This window comes from Mercenaria mercenaria, chromosome 3 (assembly GCF_021730395.1).
Source record: "Mercenaria mercenaria strain notata chromosome 3, MADL_Memer_1, whole genome shotgun sequence".
Taxonomy (NCBI): domain Eukaryota; kingdom Metazoa; phylum Mollusca; class Bivalvia; order Venerida; family Veneridae; genus Mercenaria; species Mercenaria mercenaria.
This window is the reverse complement of record NC_069363.1, coordinates 10000001-10022865: the sequence shown is the minus strand read 5'-3', so window position 1 is coordinate 10022865 and position 22865 is coordinate 10000001. Positions and strand designations below refer to the sequence as shown.

Below are 22865 nucleotides of genomic sequence, written 5' to 3'. Positions count from 1 at the left end.
TTGTAATGCTTGAACAAGTGGAAGTTTATTAATAGGCCTTTATATTACTAGACAAAATGTCCGAACTTCATGAAGTTTTATTGATGACTTATAATCTTTAGTTAAGTACAAGAAAAAAGTATTCGAAAGAAATCCCAGCCAAAGTCGCCGATATAAGCCGATATTTAAGGGCATTTGTCTTTAGATATTAATTTCACAAAGTATTGCAAATTTATCTATAATTTATTTATAAAGAAGAATAATTTAGAATTTATAGCATATTTTGGCGGGTACAAACTATATCACGGTGTATGATTAAACCTACCTTTCGCGGATGAAACTCGCTTCTTCACCTAACTTTTACGGCTAAGCACCTTTCTGTTTCTATATATGTTAGATAAACAAGGTTATTCGGATTTGTCGTGACCTCATTTATTATCAATGTATGCTTAAATTAACCTTTATTTTACCACTGAAATGATCTTACGAAACATGTTAATGTTAATTAAATGTAGTAGGCACAGTATTTTTCTAAGTTAGTATAAAATGTGGCAAATAAAGCGTTTTTCGTTTCCTGTTATCTCTGAAGAAGATGACGTGTGTGCTAAAGTAGATTCCTTGTATTTTAATGTCTCCTGCTGTTTAATTAAATAATATTTAGTATCAGCATACTGTCTACGTAAAAGAACATTCGGAAACACTGTTACCAATTGCAAAATATACCATTTTTGGCATGGAGCTACGGCTCCAAGCCTGTATATTGTTTTCGGTTATTTTGCCTCCCCAAATGTACAGAAGCCGGGATGCAGAATATCTACGCGGCAAGATGTAAGGAGCCCATCGATTGGTCACACCTACATGCTTCGGTCCAACGGGTGTTTGCGTTATATGACCGTCTATTATTAATTCGAAGGTGTTTTACGAACAATAATATGATAACAAAATGTAAATCAATTACATGTATTAAGATTTTTTTAACATGAAGATCGTTTAATTTCTGACTTTACATATTTCAGTTATTTTAGTTACTATTGTAATGAATTTATGGATATTTATACCGGTCATAGTAAGCACACCCCTGAAATAATGTAATCTGCCAAATGGGTATCTTAGAGGAAAAATTTGCCGTCAATTTCTGCGCTTACGTTGTTGCCGAATCCATTAGTATTTAAACGGCATGTAAAGGGATATTTTAATATTTTGCGCAAACAAGCTTGTCCTGGTTTTTACTGCTTCGGTGCATGTTTTCACCGCTTAGTCATGTTTGCAAAAAAAGACAGAGAAGTAGACCACTTCCAGTTTCGTCGGATTTAAATAGTAACAAAGGAAAACCCTCATTTGGGCTATAAATAGAACATGTGGACGACACCCCAACCGAGAGTTAAGTCGTCTACGGATGATTCGGTTTTATGCGAACTGTTTTTGTTTTTATCATAAGCTGCTATACTTTGATCAAACGCCGAGACACTTGCATCTTAAATAAAAGCTTACCTTCCAATAAACATCGGGGTCGCAATCTTGAAATAAATTAACTTGCATAAAGGACAAATACATTTAATGGAGACTCACCCTTCCAATGACTATTGGAGTCGCCATTATGAAACTAAGTAACCAGATTACACCAATTGTTTTCTTCGCTAATGTTACTGTACTCACACATTTCGCTCGTATAGGATGAATAATAGCGTAATATCTGAAATACAATATGATAAGAATGATAATATTAGTTTGAGTAGACAAATCACAATTATAGTTCAGTTTTAAAGCTCGTATAGGATGAATAATAGCGTAATATCTAAAATACATATTGCAGAATATGATAAGAATAATAATATCTGTTTGAGCAGATAAGCCACAGCTATATTTCCGTTTAAAAGCTGCCTATGCTATTTTGCAGTGCAGATCTTACTCCTGCATGAATTATTATGTTCCTCGAAAAAATCTCGTTATGAATACGGCAGCATAGTTTGGTATTTATGAAAGGCATAATATAAATTCCGTTATTCAAGGTAAATAATAACGGCAACGATCAAACAGGTTCATCCGCGTATTAAGTTTGTACCAAAATACATAGACAAGTAAAACAATTAGTCAAACAGGGTAGATATATACAAGATAAAAGGTAAGGGTAGATTTCCCGGAAGCACACAACACCCCAAACTCAGCCACAGAATAAAGAAGCATCATCAATTTAACAATATTTGTAAACGCTACCTTGAGTTCCCACACAAACGTACATGTACTATTATCAATTCAGCTTGAACCTTTTTACAGGGAATTCAATTTTTTAATTAAACATAAAAACGCACTAACTATTAATGTAATTTACCCTTTATTTTAATTCTATTTAGTTTTCCACTTTTCCATTATCTTTTTATAGCTACAGCATGTAATAATATTTAAATTTCGATGTGCATTGGTTAAGAAGGAGAAAAGCTTTCTTTGATCCTTTGTAATTGAATTATTTTATCCTTTTCAGTTTCTTCCTTTTAGAACCATTTCAGTTTTTAGATCCAAATAAATCATTTTGATTTTTTACCCATTTTAGCTCACCCTGGGATCGCCCTTCGTCCGTCCGTCGTCCGTAATTTCCTTGTGAACACGATAGAGACCACATTTTCAATTTTAATCATACTTGCACACAACTTGTATTGGCATAATATCTAGGTTCCTTTCGAAAACTGGCCAGATTCCGTTATTGATTCAAGAGTTATGACCCCTTTAAGGGCCAAAATTTGCTATTTTGGCTTGTGAACACGATAAAGACCAGATTTAACAATAGATTTTAATCAAACTTGCACACAACTTGTATTGGCATAATATCTTGGTTCCTTTCGAAAACTGGCCAGATCTCATAAAGGGCCAAAATTTTGGTATTTGAACCTTTGCAGTCATAAAGAGACTTCATTTATGGTTTGATTTGATACAGACTTGCAAAATATTTTTAACAACAATAGATCTTGGATTCCATGATGAATTTGTCCGATCCAATCATATGTTTCGGAGTTACGGCCCCTGATTGACCCCTGAAAGAGCCAAAATTCGTTAATATTTACCTAGTGAAGTGACATTTTACATTCTATTTTAACCACACTTACACACAACTTAGGTCACAATAAAATCTCAGTTCCTTGCGAAAACCAGCTAGATTTCATCAAGGGTTCTAGAGTTACTGCCCCTGAAAGAGGCAACATTTTCTATTTTGGCTCTTTCAGCCATAGAGAGGTTTCATTTATGTTTTGATTTGATACAAACTTGCACAGAATGTTTATCTTGGTGATCGCTAGGCCGAATTCGAAACTGGGTCATGTGGGGTCAAAAACTAGATCACCAGGTCAAATCAAAGGAAACGCTTGTTAACATCATAGAGGCCACATTTATGACCATATCTTCATGAAACTTGGTCAAAATATTTATCTTAATGCCAAATTCAAAACTGGGTCATATCGGGTCAAACACTAGGTCACACGCTTAAACAAAGGAAAAGGAAAAGCTTGTTAACAATTATGACCTATCTTCATGAAACTTGGTCAGAATGTTTATGTTGATGATTCCTAGGCCAAGTACGAAACTGGTTCATGTGGGGTCAAATCCAATCAAATCAAAAGAAAATCTTGTTCACACACAAGAGGCATTACAATGAAATATAAATAACTTACCTCTCTAAGCTCAGAACTGTGAGATTCATGACGGAACAAAGTATAGACACATTCTGTACATAGTGAACTAATTTACACAGCACCTCTCCGAATCGCCATATGTATGAAAAAAAGGCAGCACACTGAAAATATACATTCACATTCTGTATTCAATGTCGCTGTGACTATAGATAGGGAAAATGTTTACTGTAAGAAGAATGTACGTTTAGTATATTAGGGTATTCAAAACCGTCCAAAAATCCTGTGTATTAAGATAAAATACACAATACTGTACAAAACAATAACATACTGGATACATAATGCGATTTGAAATTTAAATATCTCTTTGTTTAGCATTTTGTAGCATTTTTTGCGAAATGTTTAAATCTTAGGTGACCATGCTATAATATTGTATTTAGTGTCATAATCCTATATGCAAACAGATGTCTTTTCATTATATATATATATATATATATATATATATATATATATATATATATATATATACATAATTGTAATACATATGCAGTGACAGAAAACAAAGTGCATTTGTAATACATATGCAGTGACAGAAAACAAAGTGCATGCAAATCAATTTTGTCTTCGTTTTCGTATTAAGAATCCAAATAATAAACTTTTCTCATTACTGAACTAATGTGTCAAAGCTTTAATAAATTTATACGCCATGGTATTTAGTATCATAAATGTTTCCATGAGAACATGTATAACACAGGGCTATCCTTGTTATATATCATGCAATAACAGTTGATTGTTAAAAACAACATTTTCAAAGTGGTAGTAAACATTTATTCTTTGTTTATTTATACATGTATACACTGTGTAAAACAATTGCATAGTACTGTTATTACACATAAACTTGTAAACTTTTTGGTAACATAAACTATATGAAGTAATTGTTCATGTTTTTTAAAAATGAAATTTGGATCTAATATACCTTTAAATATTAATAATACGGAGGGCTGGTTATTTGACTTAACTCTTGTATGGTGTCACATGGTCTTGACGTCAAACAGCGAGTTTGCCGTTGAATAAAATCACTGCTTCACGATCAGTTGAGACAGAATTATACCACGAGAACGCAGTCCGAATGATATAATACGAATGCAATACGCATCTGAACTCCAAGCAATAATTTTATACAAAAGAAAGTTTTTTTTGTGTGTGTTTTTTTTTTTGAGATACGTTACTTCTATTCTAACACGATATCAATGATTATGATTTACATCTTTGATTGCATCCACCAAATATTGCTTGTTTTGTGTGTTTGTAATTATGGTACAAACGGTGATTTTGTTGCATAAGAACAATAAAGTTTCAGCCTTCTTTAGTTACTAGGTAGACAAAACCTTTTATGTCATTCCAATGAAATTTTACACGCTAGAATAAATTAATTTTATCACCAACACTAAATCGTCTCAAAGTGAAAACTACTGAATATTTCGGTCCCATACGGAGTAGCATGTGAAATCATTCCCCTTTTAATGATTACTTTAATCTAAAATCGTATACAAGGTGTAATATGGAATGACCAGCGGAAAATTACTCTGGGCAATACGAGATTCATTCGATATTAAAAGGAATAATACTTCAGGAGACTTCAAGCATATTCTCCGTGAGTTTTCACTCCAACAACGAATAACTAAAAAGGTTCAATATTTAGTTCTATTCACAACAACATCCACACTTTTCTTTTTTTCAGTGAAGAGTTTATACGTAGAAGATAATATTTGAAACAGTACGTTCTTTTATTGAATCGAAATGAATTTTGAACCTTTAAGAGTACTGAAAAATGTTTAAAATTTCAGGAAAAGGACTATCGGTAGACCAATTTGAAGTTAGTTTTTTTCACGTTTGGTGTATTTGTTATGCAATGTTGTACGTGCGTGCGTGTGTGCGTGTGTGCGTTATTGTTTCATGCAAAAGTCTCTTTTTATAAAGCAAAAATAAAAATTACTGTGTTTTGCTACATTAGCTATCAACTCCACCGCAGTGCCTTCTCTCGACAAAGATCCCCAGCTATGTGTTAACTAGCTTACTCCTTACTACTTTTAACTTTCTGGGCGTTGCGTCGGAAGCAATGAAGGCAATTGTTTTTTCGGAGATAATCGTGGCTATATTGAGTTACAACTAAAACGCAACTTATGCGATAGTTTAATTTTAGAAATCAAATCAACGATTCTTTGAATTGTTGACCAGTATGTTTTATTTGATTTCTCACACAGTTCATACGAATCCATGGAGCAAGTCAAGTCAACTCGTATTCACATAAATAATTATTTGAAATCCTTTCCATTTTTGTAAAAACAAAAACAATAGAAAAATAAAATCGTACAAAACTTCAAGTACATGCAAATGGGAGTGTTTTTTATTTGTGCGTCCCGCGTGTAGACAGATACAGATTAACAGAATTTGTAAAAAAATGCACTGGAATCACAAGTTCTCATCAGTCAAATTATACATTTAGTCTCTGTGTGATGTTTTATGCAAGCAAATTTACTTTGCACATTGTGTTTATTAACATCTAGACAAACCTCGGGATACGTTGATACGGAACACTCCATTTGGCTTGGCAGAGATCATTATACACAAAGGACGTGTATCATCCCTACGAAACAGTAGCATTCTTGTATCGAAATGCATTCGTCTGAGTTAAAAGTACTTCTTTTACTATTAAAAAACATTTCGGTCTGATATAAATATTACATTTACTTACGGAATCAATATCAATCGTTTACATTGTCGTCAAATGAAACCAGAACAATTTTATACAAATGAAAGGCTAATATTCAGTCATGCACATCGAAAGGTTTAAAGCTAAATTGTTTTGTATCAAAATAAATTCATCACTATTTATAAAATGGTTTCTCCTGGGAAGATAAAATGATTACTTTAGTCTCAAGCCATGTACCAAATGTAATATAAAATGCCCAGCAGGAAAATTACTAAGGGCAATATGAAATTAATTCCACAACGTACGTAAATAATACTTAAGGGCATTTCTGATGTGTTTTCCTTTCTTGCAGCTGTAACTCGGTAAGTAATATTTTAGATGTTTAGTAAAGTTCTATAATTTTACAAAAAGAAGTTGAATAAGACTATTTAGTTTAAACTCTTTAGACATGTGCTTTATAGCCGTTTTATTAAAACAAGAATTCCAACTTACTTCGCAAGATTGTAATAAAATATGAATAGATTTTCGGCAATCTGCCGAGAACAGCATACCATCTGTCAAGTTCAATTCGCTTGCAGGTTTGTCATGAAACTATTTTCTCTTCTTTTTTTTTGTAGAAAAGTCTTCTTAAAATTATACACTTTACTTTCGAGTGACTTGATATTTCAACAACATAAATCTTTGAGTTATAACGACGTGTTTTTTAAAGTCAATATCTATAGGCGGCTTATTACTGCTAAAACAGGTTTGTGCTTTGACAGCAGCACATAAACATATCAACGTTTTAATAGAACTCGAAGCATAATTAGCATACGTATTTCATAATGGTGTATAGTTTTAAAATTTTTTATACTTTAAATGAAAAACCCCACTGAAAGTTTACCAGTCAATAAACAGATGATAACAAACATGTGCTTTTAAATTTTCAAGAAATTTATGAAGTATTAATACTATCGGGAGATATGTGTGCACCTACTACTAGTATGCCATATCATATGGTTGTAACATCATCTGATAGTGAATGTTTTTATTTAATTTTTGAAATATAACTACTAAAATAAGCCGTTTGAATAGCGAAAAATAAAACATCTGGAACATTTCTAACGGTAATACAGCGTCAACCCAAAACATATATCTGATATTGCAAGATTACAAAAGAAGAAGAAAGCTTGGTTTAAAAATGCATAATACTGATCTTATTTTACAAACGTCTCGGAATATGATAGAGTAATATATTTAATTAGAACTGCTTTTATTGTCTATTTCTGAATTTTACAGAGTTCGGGTCAATACAGTGGAAGGGGACATGGTGTAGCACCTATCGAAACCTGTCATTAAGAATATTAATCAAACTGAATCTGTTTCTCTTTTAATTATATGTATTTTAAGATTTAATAAATGGGATCTTATTATAATAAAAGTATTTACAGTTCCACTTTTTCTAGTTTACACGTTATCTCAAAACCTAACTTTCATATAAAATGGAACTGACATGAAACGCGATTCATTCCAACTACATTCTTTAAAAAATATACATCGAAGGATATCAAAGCAAAAAATAGAAAACTATAGAACTGATTTATGGCATCGTCAGCAGTAGGAACAGGTAAGGTACCTGTTTAATCATTATAAGGGATAATTATCCTTTTACCCTTTCTTCGGAAGAATAGATTTGCATATGATACATGTTAAAGTATTTCACTCTGTAATTTTCCTGGGATTAGGTATCCGTATCCTCTTAGGCATTTTGGAAAAAATCGGTGGTAAATACAACTCGAAGCAAATTGCTCTCAGCAAATAACACGCAATATGCCTGACTTGCATAAGGAGAATACGATAAGCAAACTATAAGCGGTTATCTTCTCCGTGCCACGTATATTTAAGATTGCGTATTATTGATCCTTTATAATAAATATCCCAAGAATATATTTCTAAGTTACGTCAATGACTGTGACAGAAACTATATGACGTTGATAATGTAACATTATTGTAATATTTTCTGATTTCAAAATAAAAGACAGAAAACTGTCTGATCTGTGAAAAAAAAATCAGAGATATTACTAGTGTGTCTTATAATTATGCCTTCAGAATATTTTCATCCTTTAATTACAAAAACTTAAATAAACCAAGCAACACTGTAATTATTTGCCAGACAAGCAATATAACATAATATATTTTTGACAATGTTTTCGTCATCTGCCCTTCACCTGAGATTAAACGACAATTTTTTTCTTCACTACTGATTATTGTCAAAACCATTGAAGCATGCCATATATTATAGATAAGCAATATCTCCCCTTTATCAATTTGGAATAATAGAAATACTTTTTTTTTGTTTCCAATCAGTTTTACATCCCACTCACACTTTTATAGGTCATACGGTGATTTCCCAACTTTTCTGCATGAGGATAGACCTCCGTTGCCTCCCTGAACAGAAACACTGCCCTGCCATAAGCCAGCTGGATGGCCTCGTCGTATTCTGTACGTAAGGTCAAATATTCAGAAGGCTCTATTGTAATTCGCCTTAAAGTAAAACTAACAGTTCGTGATTTGTATTATGTATATCATTAAACACCATGCAAAAACATCATACAGTCGTGTGGAGTCATTTTTATATTTACAATAAAAAAGATATAATTATTTTTGAATGTTTGATGTCCGTGTATTATCAATAAGAATAATTTAAGTCACAGAATTTCTAAAATGTTACACATACGACAGAAGAAAATATGCAGTTCTAATCAGGTACTATAAACTAAGCAAGACGTATAAATCGGTCTAATCAATTAAACTTTTTGGAGGTCATCCGAGTACTTTAAAACAGTTCAATCAAACGTGTTTTAAATTACTTTTCAAAACGGTACTTTGACATAGAAAACAAATTCAACAATGTCTCTAGTATTATTTACATGGCAAAGTTACTTGTCTGGAAAACATTTTATACCAGAAAAGTCTTCAGAAAGACAAATACCACTTTCAGACATTTTGTTATTTAGGTAGAAGAACTATCATCACCATAAACATTTATAAGCGTCTTAACAATCCCTGTCATATGTTTAGATCAGACTTAAACTAGATTTATTTACAGTTTTAAAGCGTTAAACATTACAGGAATATTCAAAGTGTTGAATTTAAATATATTTCACAAATGTATCTTGAAGAGAATATTCAAGATCTTACGCACACACATTTGTTAAATAATGATCAACCGTGTTCTACCGTTTTCAATACGATCATTGCACTCCCTTATTCTCTGTAATGATATGGTATATATTAATGTTCTTTCTCGTTGGTGCCTAGCTTTGGACTCTTAAGAATAACGAGAACGTTTCTTAAAATGAACATCATATGATGCAGGCAAACATCAAGCATAATGTAATTTTAAAAATAGGAACAAGAAGTATAAATATTAAAAACAGTTCATTTACAAACTGTTGATAGACACAGTATAATATTGAACATGGTAAATTATAAAATTAAAAAAAGACAATAGGTAAGAGCACCACAAACACAGCCTCAGAGCCACGCATTTGAAAAGAGGTCCACAACAAAAAGAAGCTGTACCGGAAAAATATTATAGACGGGTTGCTTCAAAAATCCAACAAGTACATTTTAATTTTATGCAAAATATAGAAAAAGGGGGAGGAAGGGGTAGGGGATAGAAGGGATGGTTGGGGGTGAGAGAGGGTGGGGGGGGGGGGTATCTTAAATTAATATTGAATTAACAACTTATTGTAATCTTGAACATGGCACTCATATCAAATACTCCTTTTTATAAATCTACAAACATTTTGATTAGAATTATTAAATATCAAAACTACGGAGGGTTAGTTATTTGCCTTAACTCTTGTATGGCGTCACACTGTTTGACACAAACAGAGATTCTGCCTTTGAATAAAATCACTCCCTAACGATCAGAACGCAATGCGAATGATATAATACAATTGAACTACAAGCATATATTTTATTCAAAAGTAGATACGTTGTTTCGATTCTAACACAATACTAAGGACTATTTTCTACACCCTTAACGGCATTCGCCAAACATTTGTCTGTTTTGTGTGTTTGACGCTGCGATGTAATAATTGTGACGTGCAAACAGTGATTTTGTTGCATAACGAAATTTTCTTTATTTAAGGTAGTTCTGCACGTTAGGATCGATCTTTTTTCTACAATGTAGAATTTGATCAAACTCTGATTTTTCAAAACTTCGGAATATACTAAGAAAATTCAGCAAATAAAAAAGATAGGGTCGTGTGATTGATTTTTTGCTAGACTGATTTGAAAAATTTCGACCTCACACAAGTTTTCATAATGTGAGTCTATGGAAAAAACGCAATTTTCATAACATTTTCGCGAATATAAGTATTTCTACAATGTAGATTTTAATGAAACTTCTCACAGTCATAAATAAACATATGGCCTATAACATGATGAAATAAAATGTATAGGTCCGTGTGCTTATTTTTGAGATATTTGGTTACGATTAAAGTGAACCGCCTATTTCAAGCTAATTTTAAGACATTATTTTGAATTATTTAACGTGTAAGATGTTTTAATATCATAATTTAACTTTAGAAAGATAGTAACAGTGCCATTTTAATACATTAATTCACAGGTTGCCCTTAATTCATAAACTGATTTTCGTTTCCGTACGCCGTATCCGGGCATTATTCTACGTTTTTCGGATAAGTGACGTTACGCCATCACTTCCGGTTTTTCAAACGTGCAGAACTATTTCGGTCTCTCTTCCATATTGAAAATCGTGTGAAATCATTCCTCTTTTATGGCAACAATGATTACTTTAATCTCGAATCATATACAAGATGTAATATGGAATGACCAGTGGAAATTTACTCTGGCAATACGATATGTTTTCGATAATTAAAGTAATAATACTTCAGGAAACTTCAGGCATATCCTCCGTGAGTTTTCACTCCAACGCCAAATAAATGAAACAGGTTCAATATTTAGTTATGTTCTCAAGAACATTCATATACTTATATAATCCACTCGTATAGATATTTAAGTAAATGTACATATAATTTGAAATAGTACTACTGTTTTTCATTCAACCAAAATAAGTTTTGAAACTGTTTGATTCTTATTGACATGTGTTTAAAATTTCAGGAAAAAGGAAGGACCATTGGAAGGCCAGTCTGGAGCCAATTCTTGTTTATGCACGTTTGATATACATATTGATTAATTAAATACCGTTTTCGGTTTTCTAATTGCATATACTGCAGGGAGTGGTTATATTAAGCTTATACGCTTATCGCATTATCTGCATCATGCGATTAGTTGACTTTGTACATCTCAGAAGTAGACCAGAGTATCATTTATGAAATATACGACAGAACTCAAAATATCCAAGGAACTAAAGACATCCAATGATGTTATACCTCCCTCTTGGTCTGTATTATTGTTCTGAGAATGACATTTACCTGTCGCATTTATATATCCAATGGCCTATGGTCCAATGTAATATATTTGCTGGAGATTAAGTGTGATTCCCGGGCAGCGCATCTCGCTTCATTTGAAGTTTTGCAGACGGTAGGGTTCGTGTTTACTGTAATAGGTGGAGGTGTGTATACTGTTCTACACTGTGACATGGAAAGAAAAAAATGTATGTGTTCAGTTTGCGAAATGTTGTCTAAGAAGTGGGTTTTAGCAGGCTTTTGAAAGCAGTCAACGTGTCAGCTTCCCTAATCTTGAAGGGAAGGGACTTCCAATGCTTTGGAACAGTGAACGATTAGGTGGAATTTGAATACTCGCGTTATATGAACGCATGATAACGCTTGTTTGAATGGTACAGGATTTTAAATGATGTCATCAGACGTTATATCATATTAATGCGATCTCGTTTATTGGCAGATTTACGTCGAAGAGATGTCACACTAGATATTAGCTAGTTTTAAGAAAAAAAAGTGCTGTGTTTAACCTATTCTTCAGTCTGTCAAATCCGCGAGTTTGAAATTAACCAACCTTTTATCACTGATAAAATTCGCGTTTCTTTCAGCAAAATACATGACATTCATCATGTGGTCCAATAGTTAAACCTTATTTTGAAAACAATATGCGAGAGATTTTAATTAATGATTGTCTAAATCAAATGCACACCTTTTTGACTTTTGACCGAACATTATAATTCCTATTCTAATAATAGGTGTTTCATAATCTAGTTCTTAAATGATGCACCCAAAAAATAATGAAACATACCAAAGATCCTTAATAATGGCTTCAAATACTGCGGGTATTTTTTTCATTTTGACGGCAGAGTTTTCTTATAACTGACAATAGGTGTCATTTTGTAAAGGAAAACATAAATTAAAAATGATACAAGAAGATTCATCAACAACTAATCTGACTTAAGATCTTGTTTAGCACCATGAACATGCAAGTTATGATCTGTATGTTTGTCACATTACTTTAATAGCGAATACATGGAACAATTTTGAAATAATTGTCAGGATATAAAATCTAAAAACAAATTTTCTTTTAAAATCTCTGCATGTCATCTGCATGTCATCTTTCATTAACAAGACCGCATCAGGTTAAGAAAAACCAAATACTGTAAATATTTTATCATTGGTATGACAGTATGCATTTAATCAGTTTAAAAACAATATGAAATTTGTAAATAACAGCGGATATTTCAAAATTCCAAGAAATTTTAAAAGATGAAAATTCGAATTGAGCCATAATTTTACAATCTTTGTACTTCAGTAAAATCAATTAAGATCCATTGATATATTGCCAGACATTACAAACAAACATAGAAATAGTTATATTTCCGTTATGAACAAATATATCAAACCTCTTACAGAATAATAGGTATAAAACAGTGAAATATGGCACTTTCAATGAATGATTTGTGTGATTACTAACGTAATATCCAACTATATTTTAGCATATTAAGCATAAATGTATTGATATGTTTACATTTTGCGAAAATGTATAACCTGCGAAAAAGAATAACCATTTGGAATCATCTATTTATGAAAAGCAGTGCTTCAAGTAGCGCCGATCAAATCTTCCAGTGTATGCCGAATGTATTGTAGAAGAAAAATATAGTCAAGTCTGTTCATTTAATGCCTGAACTGGAATTTTGCAAGTATACAAAATATTTTGGCGTAAGTTATGGTATTAAATCGCTGCAGTTATTCTCCGCAATAATATTTTAGATATCTCTTAACAATACACATGATGTGATACCGCCGTCAAATGGCTCTGATTTGAAAGTAAAATACGAAACAAATTTATGGATCAGGCTTAAAAAAGACTTTATACAATCTAATTACCTCATCTATCAAAAACGATACGTTTAGTCCCCATGCGATGTTTATATGCAAAAAAATTGGCATTATGTCTGTTTTGTACTAACATCATTCTGTACAAAACCTCGGGATACGTTGGTACGCAACAATCCCTTGGGCTTCGGCATACCTTCATGTATCATCACTACGAAACAGTAAAATTATTTGTAATATCTTGTATTGAAAAACAACCTTTAGAGTTAAAATATTTCTTATATCAATGATATTACCTTTTAGAAAAGTTTCGGTCTGATAAAAATGCAACACTTATTACATCAATATCAAACTTTTATGTTCTTGTTAAAAGAAACCACAAAGGTATGTTTTATACGAAAAGAAGGCGTACCTTTGGTCTCGCACGTTTTCAATATAATAAAAAGGTTTAAAGCTAGATTGTTCGATATCAAATATAATTCATCACTGATGTGTGTAATGATTCCTCCTGGGAGGATGAAAATAATTACGTTATTCGAAAAAAGCAAATTGTAATGTAACATGCCTCGCAGATATATTAGTTAGGGTGAATTTATTCGATAACAAGATAATACTAATTGAAAAGACAATTCTTGTGTGCTTTCCTTTCATGCATTTGTAACTCTGAAGCGTAACATTCTGGGAAACATATATTTTTATTCAGTTATTAATGTTTTATAAGGATGTTGGCCGGCTACGTTAAAATTGATGTGGATCTTGTTCACGTTTGTATACAAAATACATAATGGCGTTTTATTTTTAAACTACAAATAAAAATCATATAATTTCTTTTGTGAACCATTCTATTTAGTGATGCCTTGAAATCAAAATAAAGTTACTTTTAAAATATATTCAAACTTTCTGAACTTTTGACAGAAAACAAAACAAAATATTTTTTAATATACTGAATCCCTCTAGAGGATCTGCACTTTGTTTTGACAATTTGGAAAGTTGTTTCAATTCAAGCTTTCATTGGCTTGAAACCATGTTTGTTCATTGGAAGTATTATAACGGTAAATATAAATAATAAAGCCACAGAGTTTCGTTTTATTTACATACAACACTAGAAAAAGGAAAACAGCACTCATAATCAGCAAATGTGATCAATTATTTAATTATCAAGTAGGACTTAAAACAGAAAGAAGTTGAATGAGACTAATCCGTTTAAACTCTTTTTACCTCTTGCGTTATAGCTTCATACGATGCTTCGTTTTGTTTACAGGAATTCCATCAAACAACACTGAAATTACTTCTCAAGATAGTAATCAAATATGAACAGATTTTCGACAAAGTCCCGAGACCGCACGCCATCTGTCAAGTTCTATTCGCTGCCAGGTTTGTCATTAAAATATATTTTGTAGAAAAGTCTTCATAGAAATACACACATTGCTTTCGAGGGACTTGATATTTCAACAACATAAATCTTTGAGGTATAACGTCGTGTCTTGTGATGCCAATATCTAAGGGCGACTTATTCAAACCGAGTCTGCAATTTTCACTGTTTGCCTTGTTTTCGGTGCTTCCGAGGGATCTACTTTCCAGATTTTATTACTGCTAACAACGGTTTGTGCTCTAACAGTGGCACATAGGCTTATAACGCTTCAACGGAACTCAAAGCATAACTAGCATAATAGATTTTCATATATATTATATAGTTTTACAACATACAATTCTGTTTGATTTAAACGCAATTCTTTTTCAAAGTTGGCCTGTCAATTAACAGATGATAACAAACATTTTATTTTTAATATTCAAGAGTTTTATGAAGTATCAATGCTAGAAGACCTTTCTAACTTAAACTGTAACGTAAACGTAATAAACAGAAACTTACTTCGTACTTGTACTGATAATCGGGGACTTTCTCAACTGTATCTTAACAAACTATTTGAATAATAAACACCACAGGAATTCGTTACTTTAATATATGATCTGTAGTAGTTTTCGGCGCCTCACCAAACAAGCACATATTTTCACAACTTGCGGAAGTAAATGTCTAGAATGACGCCAACTTGAGCTAACTGACTTGTATTTCTTAATCTCTCCTATAGCATGCTCAACCAAGATTCTATAACTTTGGATTCTTCTGTTTATCTTACGACACTTACGTCTTTCTCTGACGTCACGTCTGTTTATTTGTTGTGTAGTGTAGGCGTCATGAGAGGGTGTCGGTTAGGGTAAATTTTATTCCCAAGTAAAGCACATGTATCTTGGAACGGAAGTTGGTCACCACCGATTGCTGTCATAAGGTTCAATTGCTGCGCATCATTGAGATGGCCAGGGAATCCCGACTCGATGTGACAAACATTACCGTCTGTATCTACAACAATTTGTGTATGTATGGCATGGAAGAGCCTGTACCCAGAATAAAACTGTTCTTGTGGCTCATTCATAGGGCGTAGAATTTCGTGTGATGTGCCATCAATCGAACCAACAGCTGAATACAATTTGTCCCAGTCGCCAAGTTTTCTAAGCCACATATTCATAGTAGGCCACGTGATAGAATATCTAAGCTTTTGTTAAAAATGCTTAGCACGGTACGAATTTCAACATGTACGTATGCGGTGCTGACATTGAACAAGCTAGCCAGTGTTGCAAAGGTTGGGTAACACCTTATCCATATCATGAACAACAGAACTCTGTTAACTTGAGACAACTTGTGATTTCTATTAATTCTTATGTTCAGGATGGTAATTAAACCCGTTAAACTTTTTGGTGTCTCAGCGGTCATATTATAAAAATTGTACCTGTTTTCTAAAAAAAATCCTAAATAAGTTTCTTCCTGTAAAAATGTTAGAATCGTTTAAAAACAATCGGTGACGAATGTCTAGCATTAGATCTGGTGGTGGCAATGTCAAGGTAACCAAACAGGATCTAACACAGTTGATATATTCTGCTACATTTGGTGGGGGTTGAACTAAAGCCGGAAGCGCTGCCAAAAGTAGTCGTCGTGTTCCAGTGTCCATTTTAAAAATGTAAATGAGAGAAAATGTTGCATTTTATTTACTTAAAAATACAAATAGTGCCATTGTTAACAATTTATACTCATAAAAAGATTATTGCTAAATTTAAAATAAAATGATCATTAAAGTGTGAAATTTGTCAAGCCAACTCTGCTATCGACGTACACCTCCAGTGCATGACTTAATACTTACAGTTTCTGTGCTGTAATTTGATGGAAAACTACACTTACGTTTCAAACCCCTGTAGTTTTATCTAAGTCCATGTACCTCATGTACCTGTTTAACGTGTGTGAATTTCGTGCAGATTATACATAAAATTTGCGCTTACTGTGTTAATGCAGAGTAGTAACATTAACAGAAAGACATCGTTATTGTTTAAAATGGAGGATGGTAACGTAAGAGAAGGTATGTACATGTTCATATATATATATATATTTTGTTTTGTTTGTTTTGGGTTTAACGCCGTTTTTCAACAGTATTTCAGTTATGTAACGGCGGGATATATATATATATATATATATATATATATATATATATATATATATATATATATATATATATATATATATAATACATGTTATTTAATCAATTTTACCTCTTTCATATATCTTTGTGGATCTGCTTCCAAAACATGCTATGACATTCAGATACCTCAATGGGCATGCGCATGTGCTCCGACGGTTTTCTTGTCCAATGTACGTGACCCTTGTGCTATGTATATGATGCAAAAGAAAGTCTTTTCAGGTAAAACTGATGATAGCCTTTGTAATAAGTTATGGAGTAAAAGGCCTGACGCAAAGCGTTAACAAATTTTGCAAACATTGAAACAACGTAACTGTAAGAAATATACATCGTTCAGGTCAATTTCTTAGCACCGTCAAAATACCTAGTTGTGTATTTTGCGGCTTTAATATCCATTTCTTGATAATTAAGTCATCTTGTAACATCCTACGAGATTTGGCGTCATAAATTTTGCCTCATCTACTGTACAAAAATCACTAAGCCCCGCAGATTAAGCTAGGATTTTTTCTATATGTTTGATTTTGTTTCCTTCGGGAAAGTCACTCAAGTATACTTTAATTTCATGATTAATAATATACTTAAACTATATACGTTGTAACGTCGTTTTTTGTTTGTTTGTTTCAGGAGCCTTTCGGCGTCGCAGAAAAAATACCATTTTCTAAAGAAGAAACATTATTAATTCTGAGAGCATATGAGCTTTATCCGAGTAGTTGGACGAATGTTATAAATGACATCAAGGCCAATATAGAACAACTGTCTAATGCCCACCAGATGCTGTATAGGTCGGCTACAATGAAGCAGTTGAAGGACAGAGTCTCAAATAAGTTTGGTCGTCTTCTTCACTGCAACCTTGCGACAGTAGAAGATACTGATATTAGGTGAGATTTGATAAACCTCGTTTGAATTTTGTGTCTCATTGAGAAAGAAAATGCACGTTCTTTTCGTTGTGTATCTTATCGTTAATGCATTTCACTATTTCTGTCTACATACTAGTACTACATGCATCAAAAACACAACATTACAGAAAAATGCAAAGCTTTTACCACAAACAGTAACGTAGCATAAAGTAACTGGCCGTCTGTACAAGTCAGTATTTTCGTTATAATATTATAAGTAAGAAACGATCTTGAGTAACACAAATATTGCCAAACGTAATAATATAATGTCGTCCTTGGATGTACCTTTTGGCAATATGTATAGTCAAACTCAAAGGCACTGCCTAAGTGACTATACCCTACATGTATTTCCTAATGTAAGCCACGGGCTCTTTATGAAATATTAGTATATTATTATGACAGCTATGACCGATTTATTTCATTCGATGAAAGAAGAATTTTCTTTCGATAAAATATTAATTTATTTTCGCTTCAGAACGCATGTGCGACGTGTACGAGATTTAGAACGTAGACTGGTACCACATCCTCCCAATAATAACAACCAACCACCAGTCGATCAACGTGAAGTGCTCATGCAACAAGTAAGCGGCTCCGGAAGTAATGATGATGATGATGCAAATCCACCAGTAAATGTTGAGGGCGTTGATTAAGCTCAAGCGCCGCCTTTGCGCCCCTTACATTGAGTACAGCCGCAGCCTCCACGACAAGCACCTGCTGTACAGAATGGTACCGAGGCAGCTCAGCCTCAGCGACCAGTGCATGCTTTGCAAAATGATGCAGGTGGTCAGCAAAATCGGCCGGCACATCGGAGGAGACGAAACCGACGATCCCTGTCGGAACAAGTCAGAGAAAACCAGGCTTTGTACATGAGATTTCTGACCAAAAAGGTTCCAAAATACTCAGGGAACTCGGAGTTAGCAGTGACACTAGCGATGAAGATTACATTTAAAATTCCTATCGCTTGTTAGGACAAGAAAAACGGTCTGAAATACCTTTAGTTATAATTGTTATCATCATATTTATAAAATAAATTTCATAGCTTTAGTTATGCCGAAAATATATTAATAAATTATCGAAACAAAAGTTGTTCGATTTTAAATAAAGATTTAGCGCAAATATGTTTTGAGAAAACCCTTATGTTAGAAATGTCTAGTAGGAGGTATTTTAGCAACTACTATGCCATAACATACCATTGTGAAATCATCCGATAAATGCTTTCTATTTCAGTACAAACATAACCCGTCTACATAGCCACAAATCTAGAAGATTCATGACGGCTTGTTAACTTAACGTTAATACAGCGTCAACGTAAAACAAGGGGCCTCCATGGCTGAGTTGTTATGGTCGCTGACTTCAAACCACTTGCCCATTACCGATATGGGTTCGAGCCTCAATTGGAGCGGTGAATTGTTCATGTGAGGAAGCCATCCAGCTGGCTAATGGAAGGTCGGTGGTTCTACCAAGGTGCCCGCTCGTGCTGAAATAATGCACGGATGGGCATCTGGGGTCTTCCCCCACCATCACTGCGGAAAGTCGCCATATGACCTATAAATGTGTCGGTACTACGTTAAACCTAACCAAACAGATCAAGGGAAAACATATATCTGACATTGTTAGATGACAAAAGAAGGAAGGCCTTGGTTAAAACATGTATTATGCTGATCTTATTTTACAAACGTCCCGGAATATTATGTGGTTATATGTTAATTATAGTGCTAGTTTAACAAACAATATAAGAAACGAATTGTCTATTTCAGAGTTCCACTGGAAGAGTCCGGCTCAAACTGATGGAAGGGGCATGCAAGGTACAACATAAAACTTGTCATGGGGAAAAAATATCAAATTTGGATCTTTTATTCTTTTACTTAATTTTAAAATTTATAAGATCTTGTCATAATTAAAGTATCTTTCACTGAGCTTACACGTTATCTAAAAATGCTCACGTTCTTACAAAAATGGAATTTTGAACAAATATACATGAAAGGATATTAACATTAAGAGTAACAAGAAATATCTTTAAAAATGATGGTTGGCGAATTGTAATAAGGAAAGAAGTTTATGAATTTTTCATCTAAAATTCATCTTTCATCTAACATTTTTCAAATTGCAAACCTAACACCGCACTTTAACAATTTAAATGGTTCTCTTTTAATTTTTCGCAAAGGTTTCGTAGGGTTGCAATTTTATTTCGTTTATCCTTAGACGACTAATTACAGCAGTAGTTTGATGAAGATTCATGAAGCGGTTCATGAGAAGATGTCATTAAACGTGTTTATATTTTTAGCTAAATTGGTCCCTATCCCCATTTGTAACAAAATAGCAGGAGACCTTACGATATTGTTACACATCGAGTTTGATAAAAATCCATTACATTTTAGTGGTTAATGCGAAGAAAGGCATATCTACTTTTAGCTATAGTGGTCCCTAATAGGGCCCAAGTTCCTATATAAATAAATTTGGAAGAGGACCTTATAATGATGCTCAAGACCAAGTATGACAAAGATCCACCAAGCTGTTCATGAGACGCTGTATAAAGGCATTTCTAGTTTTAGCTCTAGCAGCCCCTAAAAGGGGTCAAATGTCCCAGCTGAACAAAGTTGGCTGCGGGCCTAATAAAGATGCTACAAATCAAGTGTGATTAGAATACATGAGAAAAAATCAAGGGATTTTTTTATTTATTCATGAATCTTTGTACAATGACGTCACACCTATAAAAAAGTGAAGGTCGAGCAAAACATACATATGTAATTATTTCAATATTTCTGTTTCACAAGCAAAGTTTGACCATAGTCATATCACATAGATAAACTGTACCTTCATTTCAGTGTATCGAGATTCAGTCATTATATAGCATATATATAATAAAACAGATTTCAACTGAGTTCAATATTTGCATACCATACTTAAGAAAAATATTCATATATAATAAATCAGTTAAATAATTTATAACAAATATATCAAAGCAAACAAGTACTCATTTTAATATGCAACCTGAATAAGTCACAAAAGCAAGAAACCTTTTCATATACAGACGACAATTGTAACAAGGAAAATCTTTTAAAAAGCACTTCTCTACATAAAAAGACTCTTATCACACCCTTATTCATGTGATACGCAGACCGTATTCAACTCTTTCTTTAATTTGATATATGTTGGTATTGAACAGGTTTTTATCATATTTATTAAACTTACTTGTCATTTTGAGGTATATCAATATTCTTGCTAAATATACTGAGCCAAAGTTAGCTTTAAAACTGTAAACAGCGTCGTTTATGATAAACGCTTTGTCTACATTTCACTCAGCGTAGCACAATCAACAGAGTGAAAGAAATTGACACTCTCGTCCAATCAGACAGAGTGTTGCATAAATCTTCCATTTTGATAAATTATCTATAATGCGTTATCAAGTAGTTTGATTTGCAAACTGAAGTCACGTGGCATAGGCAACGAAAACGAATTTAGACGGCGTCGCCGAAAAAAACTATAGATTTTCAGTATCATCAGCAGTAGGAACAGGTATGACTGCTGATTAATCATTATTAAGGATAATCACCATTTTACCCTTTCTTCAGAAGAGTGGATTTGCAGATAATACATGTTAAAGTGACACTCGGTATTTTCCACGTATCCCCTTAGGCAATCTGGAATCCACGGAGGAAGATACAACTCGATGCACATTGCTCTCAGCAAAAACACGTAGTATGTCGGACTCGCATACGGAGAAAGCAGTAACCCAACCATAAACTATTAACTTTTTCATGTACCGTATATTTACAATTTCAAATTTAGTGATTCTTTTAAAGAGATATTTTAAGTATATATTTCTACGTTACGTCAATGATTGTGACAGAAACTATATGACGTTGATCACGAACCATTACCGGGATATTTTCTGATTTCATAACAGAAGACTGAAAACTGTCTGATCTGTAAAAATACTGAGATGTCCCTAGTGTGTCTTTTATCTCTTCGCGACATTTTCCTCCTATAATTACAAAAATGCAAATAAACCGAGCAGCACTGAAATTATTTGCCAGACAAGCAATATAACATAAAGTAGTTTTGACAATGTTCCGTCTTCCGCCTTTTGTCTGAGATTAAACGACAAATTTGTATTCACTGCTGATTATTGTAAAACATAGACAATACATTAAGCATTTTATTGGAAATGACGTAAAACATCAGTCCATCAAGCATATGCAATGCTTGCGACAGACACGTCCGTTGACAGCAAATGTGTTAATTGAAGCATGCCATATGTCATAGATAAGCAATATCTCCCCCTAATGTAAAACCAATTAATCATTTTGGAATAATAGAAATGCTTCCTTTTTGTTTTCAATCAGCTTATCATCCCACTCACACTATTATAGGACATACGGCGACTTTGCAACTTTTCTTCGTAGAGAAAGGCCCCAGTTTTCTCTTTGAGCAGAATCGCTTCATTATGTTCAATACGTAAGGTCAAATATACAAGGTTACATTGTAATTTGCCTTCAAGTAAAAGTACAATTCTTAGTTTTTATTTAGTAAACCCTTAAACTCAAACAAATATGACACAGCCGCGTGGGTCATTTGTGATCTTTACCGTCAGAAAAAAAAATGTCGTTATAATTCAATGTTCGTTTTGAATGTTTGATGTCCGACTTTAGGACATACATTATCAATACGAATAATTTAAGTCACATTATATATAATATCTAAAATGTTCCACGACAAAAGAAACTATACAGTTCTAAATCAGAAAGTGCATATCACAAACTAAACTAAGCAAGACATATAAATCGGTCTAATCAATGAAACGCTTTGTAGGGCGGTCTGCTATTTACTTTGCGATACTTCGGTACAACTGCGTGCTTCCGTGGATTATCATCTTTATGTTTCAGTTT

The 22865-nt window shown here is 33.2% G+C and overlaps 1 protein-coding gene across 1 annotated transcript in view; it reads right to left on the bottom strand.

The window, feature by feature from the left end:
• The window catches only part of LOC128555482 (allatostatin-A receptor-like), a 148311-nt gene that overhangs the window by 11073 nt on the left and 114373 nt on the right, over positions 1 to 22865 (bottom strand). Inside the window, exons 2-3 of the mRNA XM_053537836.1 lie at positions 3639 to 3760; positions 1549 to 1672 (exon numbers count right to left, since the gene is read on the bottom strand). Coding sequence (XP_053393811.1) covers positions 1549 to 1672; positions 3639 to 3760 — 246 coding nt within the window. The remainder of the gene's footprint in view (positions 1 to 1548; positions 1673 to 3638; positions 3761 to 22865) is intronic.